Source organism: Mus pahari, chromosome 10 (assembly GCF_900095145.1).
Source record: "Mus pahari chromosome 10, PAHARI_EIJ_v1.1, whole genome shotgun sequence".
Lineage (NCBI taxonomy): Eukaryota > Metazoa > Chordata > Mammalia > Rodentia > Muridae > Mus > Mus pahari.
Genome location: NC_034599.1, coordinates 69741663 through 69749870, shown reverse-complemented (window position 1 = coordinate 69749870; position 8208 = coordinate 69741663). Strand labels below are relative to the sequence as shown.

General features: G+C 44.0%; 1 protein-coding gene across 5 annotated transcripts in view; it reads right to left on the bottom strand.

The window, feature by feature from the left end:
• Positions 1-8208, bottom strand: part of Fam214a (family with sequence similarity 214 member A) — an 84122-nt gene that overhangs the window by 19295 nt on the left and 56619 nt on the right. For all 5 annotated transcript variants that reach the window (XR_003844625.1, XR_003844624.1, XM_029542835.1 and 2 more), the window contains 4 exons: positions 5912-6096; positions 4570-4772; positions 3998-4123; positions 701-2522 (listed from right to left, as the gene is read on the bottom strand). Coding sequence is in view for 3 of the 5 variants with exons in the window: in XM_029542835.1 (XP_029398695.1) it covers positions 701-2522; positions 3998-4123; positions 4570-4772; positions 5912-6096 (2336 nt within the window). In the remaining 2 variants the exon portion in view is untranslated. The remainder of the gene's footprint in view (positions 1-700; positions 2523-3997; positions 4124-4569; positions 4773-5911; positions 6097-8208) is intronic.

Genomic DNA, 8208 nt, shown 5'->3' with positions numbered 1-8208 from the left:
AAAAAAAAAAAAAAAAAAAAAAAAAAAAAAAAAAAAAAAAAAAAAAAAAAAAAAAAAAAAAAAAAAAGAAAGAAAGAAAGAAGGCAACGGGAAAAATCCAAGTGAACGGAGGACATACACACCAAAACCCTGGACTACAAGAGACCTGAGAAGGGTTTAAGGGGTACCAGATCAGCCACCGGGGATGACAGAGTTCCTAGTGTGTGCAACGCCCTGAGCCTCTGTTTCCCCCATTCCCTCTATTTCCTACTTGCCCTTTGGTAAAGTGCCAAGTTCTGAGATAACTGAGAGGAGCCAGGAAAGAATGCAGCGTGTGCACGCACACGCACACACACACACACACACACACACACACACACACAAAACATTCATTCCTGCGTCCCCAGGCCAAGGCTAGGGTGGAAATGACAGACCTCACAGAGCCTTGACAGTTTTGCTGCTGTAATCGTAGCTTTTAAAGAAGGGAATACACACTGAATTTTAAACCATGTGACCCATGATCTATTTCTTCCCCTACCTTGTGTTGACTTTCAAGGGGGTGGGTTATTGGCAAAAATAGTAATAGTTCTGTAGAAAATCTTATCACACCACACTGGGTACTCTACTGATAATGGGCACCCTTGGGCCTTCATAATCACACTTCTGGTGAATTAAATTCTAATAGCTAAGAATTACATTTAAAATATTACATGTTACCTACCAACATGTCTGCATTTTTCAGTCTTTCGCTTGTAGACAAACAGTGCTTTACACTTTGAGGTTTTCCAGCAACTGAATCCTTTTTTTCCTCCTGCTCAGTTTTTAGTTGGTCTGATACTGTGCTTTGGGAACCCTCAATCTCTTCACTGAGATCACTTTCTGTGTCAACCTGAATGTTTTGCTCACACATCTTAGATCTTTTGGAGTCTTTATTTGAACAATTAGTTTTGTTCTTGTTCAAATAGTCAGGCATTTCCAGCAGAGTCACTTTTATTTCTGCGTCAATACCTTTTGAATCATCACACTGGAGACGACAGAGAGATCCTGGACTAGTCTCATCTTTTATTTTCTCTGTACATTTATTTGTGCAAATCTGTTTGTCAATACTGTTGCAATGCAAACACTGTTTCTCAGTTTCATGGCTCATTTCTTGCTCCTTAAGTTGTAATTTACAAGATGTACTTTCCAATCTGCTAATCAAACCCAAGCCGCTTTCATTGCAGAGAGACGTGTTAGAGGAAGTTAGTAAGCCAGCAGCGGCAGCCTTGTTCAGCAACTCCTGCCTGGCTGTGTGGAGGATGTTGTCAGGATGGTTCTGATGCTGAGTTCTTACTTCAAGTCTCAAAGGCTTCTCTTGCGGGCTGTATTTGAAAGAGCGCAAGCATTTGCTAGGTTTGAGGCTTGTCCCATCACCTCTGTCCCCCAATAAGGACACTTCTGTAGGAGACACAGAAACAGAGACATTCTCTCTGCCCTTCTTCAACAAGGCTTTGTCATCAAATGAACTCCTGAACACTTTAGAAGGAATGGAATTGGAGTCGTGCTTGCTGAATGCAGGCCTGGGAATGTGAGCTGCAGGGTCTATGTGTTCCAGGTGCTGGGCAATCCTGGCTATGACGTCCTGCCGCTCCTGGAGCAAAGAGCCAATCAGCGGGTTTGCCTCCCCAACAGGCTGTCGAGGGTACAGACTGTGAGAAACACAGGTTTCTCCTGGCCTGGTTTCCGACTTCTCTCTGACTTTCCCCTCCCTGCTGTCTCCTGGGGAGCCAAATTCTGGACTCCCGAAAGAGAGAGAGAACACTTCTTTACATTTTCTCACACACCCACTTTCCTGTGAGACTGGGTGAAGCTTTGGGCTAAGTGAAGTGGACTCCTGGGTGTTAAAGGGGAGTTCAGACATTCTAGAGGAGCTGGGGTCACAGTGAATCAAATGCTGAGCAATCCTGGCAATGACTTCTTGTCGATCCTGAATCAGGGAGTCCATTAAAGGGTTAGGCTCCCCTCCTGGCTGCCGAGAGCTCTGACAGCTGGAGACACTGGAATCGATCACAGGCAGTGACTTGAAAGTTCTCACTGATGCCTCCTGTGACCTCACTTCTCCCCCGGTGCCACTGAAGCCCAGGACACTGGCTTGAGGTGCCCCGTGGTCAGACTTGCTACCCGTGCCTGGGCAGAGCCTGACATTTCTAATGGCTGCAGTGTACTCAGGAGGCATGCCACTTCTGACGTGCAGGGCACTCACGGGTGCCATGGTCCATGTGTGCTTGCTGCATAGACTCTGTGAGCTGCTGGGACAACGGTACTCCACTTCACCAGGGCCACGGTGCTGACAGGCTCTAAGCTCCTGTTCTTGAATTCTCTTCTCGTACAGACCAATGTTAGTGTGAATACTACAGGTCAAAACCGGATAATGAGCTTGTCTGGGTAAGGACTGAACGCTGACTTTCAAGGCCACATTGTGAGAGACATTGGGAACGGGAAACACATGCTCAGTTGGAGTCTGTGAAAAACTCCACTGCAGGTCAACATCAGCAGCACTGATTCTAGAGACAAACAACACAGATCAGTCACAAGCTGCCCCTCTGTCACCCCAAATCACTTTAAGGCTACAAAAGAGTAGTTAATGCAGTTTTATTTCTGCATTAACTACCACCAAGGTTCACTTTCAGCCACTCTACCTTGTATGTCACTGCTAAAAGCAACACGCATGGCACAGACGGTTGAATTTGGATTTTGAATTTCTGTTATTTTAGTCTTTAAGACCAAATTTTATAGCCAGATGGTAGTGGTGTACACCATTGATCCTAGCCCTTGGGAGGCAGAGACAGGCAGATCCTTGAGTTCGAAGCCAGTCTGGTCTACAGAGCAAGTTCTAGGACAGCCAGGCCTATACATAGAAACTTAGCCCCCAAAACAAAAACAAACAAAAAGATAGAGTTTCATTCTATAGCCCTAGATGTCCTGGAATTTACTATGTAGCACAAGTTGGTTTCAAACTTGCAATGATCCCCCTCCTGTGAGATTACACAGGAAGGAGCTACAGAAAACTTAATCACCAAAAACTCAGGAATATTATTATTTAATCATATTTGTCAAAAACAGAAAACCAAAAGTACTAGGCAGTGGTGGCACATGCTTTTAATAAGCACAGCACTCAGGAGGCCAAGGCAGGCACATCTTGTGAGTTCGAGGCCATCCTGGTGTACAGAGTTCCAGGACAGTCAGGGATACACAGAGAAACCTTGCCTCAAAAACACCAAAACCAAACCAAACCAAAGAAAAACACAAAAAAGAAAAAAAGAAAAAAGAAAGGAAAAGGCAAAGAAAAAAAATGATTCCCCAAACAACAAACCAAAACAACCAAATAAACAAAACCCAAAGGAACAACAGGGCTTGTGTTTACTATTAAATAAGCTGATCCTGCTTATTGAGCAAGACGGCCTAGCGACTATTTCACCTTCATAAAGAAACAATTAGTTGCTTGGCAGCCTTCATGTTTCTTTATGCACACAAACACACAAAAACACACACATGTGCTTCTCTTCCTTGTTCCTTCCCTCCTCCTTCCCTCCTTCCCTCCCTCCTTCCCTCCCTCCTTCCCTCCTTCCCTCCCTCCCTCCCTCCTTCCTTCCTACCCTCCCTTCCTTCCTAAGACAGGTGTTTGCTATCTTGCTCAGGTTCAAACCCACTGTCCTAGCAATCCTACCTCCACGTCTGGAATAGTTGGCGCTGTGAGCACACAGCATTAAGTCCAGCAATGTTTATATGTTTGAGATAGAAAACTCCAGATCATCAAAGGAAGTCACTAGCCCAGGGAACCTCAGTTCCCACTTTATGGTGGCATTATGTCCAGCTCAGCTTCCTGAGGTAAAGCTGACTGTTCTTTAAACAGTTTTGTCCACCAAATGTAACCCACCAAGCCATCTTAAGAAGATGAAAAATGCTTTTGACAGGCTAAACACCACTTAGTAGACTGACTGTATACACTGACCCTTTCCCCCTGGACAGACATACATACCTGTAAAGAATGTTTCGTGGAGTAGCACCATGAGAAACACTCAGCCAAGCACTTAACTGAGAAAAAAACACAAACGACCTGACAGCCAGCAAAAGTGCCTTTTCTTCGATGAAGCGGTCGCCGTTTCTGAGGGAAGAGACAAGGCTGAGACTGAGAGACCACTTTTGGAAGAAAAGTGGGGACAAGTGTCTTTTGGGATGTGTACTCTAAGAGGACCTAGGTGAATTTCCTAATGTCACTTGGTGTCATAATTACATAGTGAACCAATGTACTAAGTATTTCAACTTTACCACATAAAAAAGGGGATTCAGCCAGGCGTGGTGGCACACGCCTTTAATCCCAGCTCTTGGGAGGCAGAGGCAGGCAGATTTCTGAGTTCGAGGCCAGCCTGGTCTACAGAGTGAGTCCCAGGACAGCCAAGGCTACACAGAGAAACCCTGTCTCGAAAAACAAAAAATAAAATAAATAAAAAAATAAAAAGGGGGGGGGGGCGGCGATTCAGAAACATGATGCAGTGGCAGGGTAAGGTGTAGGAGGTCATGGAAAACTGGAGACCAAACTGAATAACTCACTGTCGGGGAACTGGCTCCAAGATCCACCTCTCCAGTAACAGTGCGTCTTGCTTAATGGCAGGGTCATTCAGATCTGTCCCCTCTGTGCTAGGCCCCTCATCACTGTAGCAGCAATCTGGCAGAAGCATCACTTCCACCATGATTGGAAGATTATTTTTCCACAACAGTGTGACCTCAGATCTGGTTCGTCTGGCTTGGCGACACTGGGAGAAAAGGAAGATAAACAAATGAATATTCTCAATAACTACCTTAATTTTGTATTTTAAGTTCAAAATCATAATTGTAGATATCTGCACAAGAAACACAGCATACACAGTAGCTCTTGCTCAGGTTTGGCTGTCTCTTCTATTCCCAGCACCCACATTGTGGCTCACAACCATCTGTAAACCTAGTTTCAGAGGATCTAATGCTCTCTTCTGGTTTCCATGGGCACCTGGCATTCAGGTGGAACAAAGACATACATGCAGGCAAAACACTCATATACATTAAATAAATTTAAAAACAATTTTTCGACAGCTCAGCAATAGAGTATTTGTGGCATGGCAAATCGCTGGGCAGTGGTGGCACACGCCTTTAATCCCAGCACCTCAGAGGCAGAGGCAGGTGGATCTCTGTGAATTGAAGGTCAGCCTGGTCTACAAAGAGAGATCCAGGACAGCCAGAGCTACACAGAGAAACCCTGTCTCAAGAAAACAAGCAACAGGAGCTGAAGTGATGGCTCAGAGGTTAAGAGTACCTACTGCTCTCCCAGAGGTCCTGAGTTCAATTCCCAGCAACCACTTGGTGGCTCACAACCATCTGTAATGGGATCTGACACCCTCTTCTGGTGTGTCTGAAGACAGGGACAGTGTGCTCACATGTATAAAAATAAATAAATCTTAAAAAAAAACTACCACAACAAAAGAAATTAATAACAAATAAATATATACACACACATCTATGAAAAAATATATTATTTTTAGAAATTATATCACGTGCTACTTATTAAAATGTTTTAACAATTTTCTTTTAAAAGATTAATAAAAATTATTCCCATTGAAAAATACAGGAGAAATAGTATAGGTCATTTAATAAGAACATACAATGGAAGGGCTGAGGTATGACTCCATAGCTAAAGGAAAGGTGATGGCAGTGTGGAAGACTGCTGTGGAGTGGGAGGCAGGAGGAGGCAGGAGGGCTTCCAACATCTCCTCAGCTTAGGGCGTCATCTGGAGCACTTCCAAGCCACACTCAAATATAAAAATCACCATGACAGAACAGCCACCATGACAGAACAGCCACCATGACAGAACAGCAGGATGAAGACATCAGAGCACAAACAGCAATGGAGTCCGGTCCTCACCTGGGCCAGCTTGTCGCTGCATTCATGTCTGGCCGTTCCTGGGAAGCGAGACTGTGCTGGAGGGCAGTGGAAACTCTCTGCACGGCCTTTCACAGAGCACTCCGGGGTTCGTCCTTCAGTTATCAGCAAGGCCAAAGAGACCAAGAACTCCTCTGCGTCATATTCAAAATACTCATCCAAGGCATCTGGCATAAAAAAGGAAAATTCTTCATTGAACTAAGAATCCCAACACTTGAGTTAGTCATGTTTTTTGTTTTTTTCTTTTTTTTACAGTGTTGCTGTTTAGCTATCATTATGGAACTGAACCCGGGGTCACATACACACTAGGTCAGTGTTTTACCATGGCCAAAAGTGCTACAACTGAGTTATATCCATAGCTCATTAACTTTTTAATGAATTAATTGTTTGGAGATAGGGTTTCATATAACCAGGCTGGCCTTGAGTTCACTGAGTGGTAGAGGTTGGTCTTGAACTCCTAACCTCCCTGTCTCCCACTCTTAGTTTCTGAGACTGCAGTTGTGCAGCACCATTTCTATCTATTCTGTCACTGAGATAAGCCTCTAACCCTAAAGTACTCAACAGGATCCCGTGACAGCTGGGGACAGCACTCACAGCACTGAGAAGGCTAAGACAAGGATTGTTGTAAGTTTGAGGCCAGACAGAGCTACACCGTGAGTTCCAAGAAACTTTTGGTTATACAACACCCTGTCTCCAAAAGCAAAAACTAAAACAACAAAACCCAAACCATCACTGCCAATGGCAAAGCCTTTCCCAGACTGAGGGCGTAGCAGAGACCTAAAACCCCAGCATGGAGGAGGCAGAGGCGGGAAGATGACAGCTGACACTTCAGACGGTGTTTTACTGACAAGAGTACCACTAGTTCTAAGTACTTGGTCCGGATAAGCTCAGTCCTCAGGGCACTCACTGATGGATGATGACTCCTGCTTGCATCTCACAGGCAATCGAAGCAAGGGGTGGGCGCGGGGGGGGGGAGAGCTGGCATGTGCTCACCCCAGACAATCTGCAATTTGGATATACAGTTTGGCTCTGGAAACCAGGCCCTTAAACCACCATAATAATGCTATTTGTTCACCATGACCATAAAATCTCCTATTACATACTTTTGTTTCATAAACTAAAATGAAAATAATATATATCTAACACACTTTTATTCATTTGGTATTTTGTGATACAGAATTATTTCTGGAAATAGAACTATAAATTATAATAATGAGCTGAATGGAAGAGAGGGTCTCAAATCTCCTTTGGGAATGAAATTAGATCATAAATTGAGGGGTATTTACAGATAAACCTAGAGATATATGATTATCCATCATTGTTCCTACCTTTACATTTTTTGTTACATTTTACTACTTTATTTGTACATGTGCATGTGTGTAGGCACCTATGGAGCAGGTGTGTATGCCACAGTGCAAATAAATAGAGGGTCAGAGGACAAGTTGGTTTGTTTACTATGTGAAGTCCTAGGACTGAACTCAGGCCATTGGGCTTGCTGGCAAGCACCTTTACTAGCTGAGCCATTTTGTTGGCCCCTTACTTTTTGTCTTTTTAAAAAACACGTTTTAACTTATCTTGTAGACCACTCTCCTTCTCAAACGTAGGCCTCTATTTTTACTTAGCTAGAACTATAGCATGATCTATTTAATCAATCCAATACTGTTGGATGTACAGGATGATCCAGTTGCTTTCTAAATAGATAAAAGAATCTTTATAAATATGTTTGAAAACTAATATGCTTGAATACTCAGCTTAGTGAAATCACTAAGGCTGGAATAAACTCACAAATGAACGATTTTGATTTATATTAACAAACTGGCCTCTCTGAAGATAAAACAATATTATCTTAAATAAGTTATCTTTTTAGCAATCTCCTAGGTTTTTCCCTGGCCTCTTTTCCACTTTACTCTGTGGTTTGAGTGGCCTAGAATCTTTCTACTACCTTGGCAGGCTATAGAAATAAGTCAAACAGCATGTGTAGCAGCCCGGCCAGACGTGGGAAGGGCACTCCTCCTCCATCCCTCTGCACAGAGCTGTGTGCTGCCCAACTGAGCAGGTTTTTTCCAGGGTGCAAAGGCAGCGATGTGTGTGCATGGCAGGTTCTGGTACGGGTCAGAGGCTCTGCTCACTCTGTGTCTCCAGGAAGCCTGTGAGCTCCCCTAGGGTTTTCCCTGAGCTACTTCAAACTCTCCTTTCCTTCCTTCCTTCCTTCCTTCCTTCCTTCCTTCCTTCCTTCCTTCCTTCCTTCCTTCCCTCTCTCCCTCTCTCCCTCTCTCCCT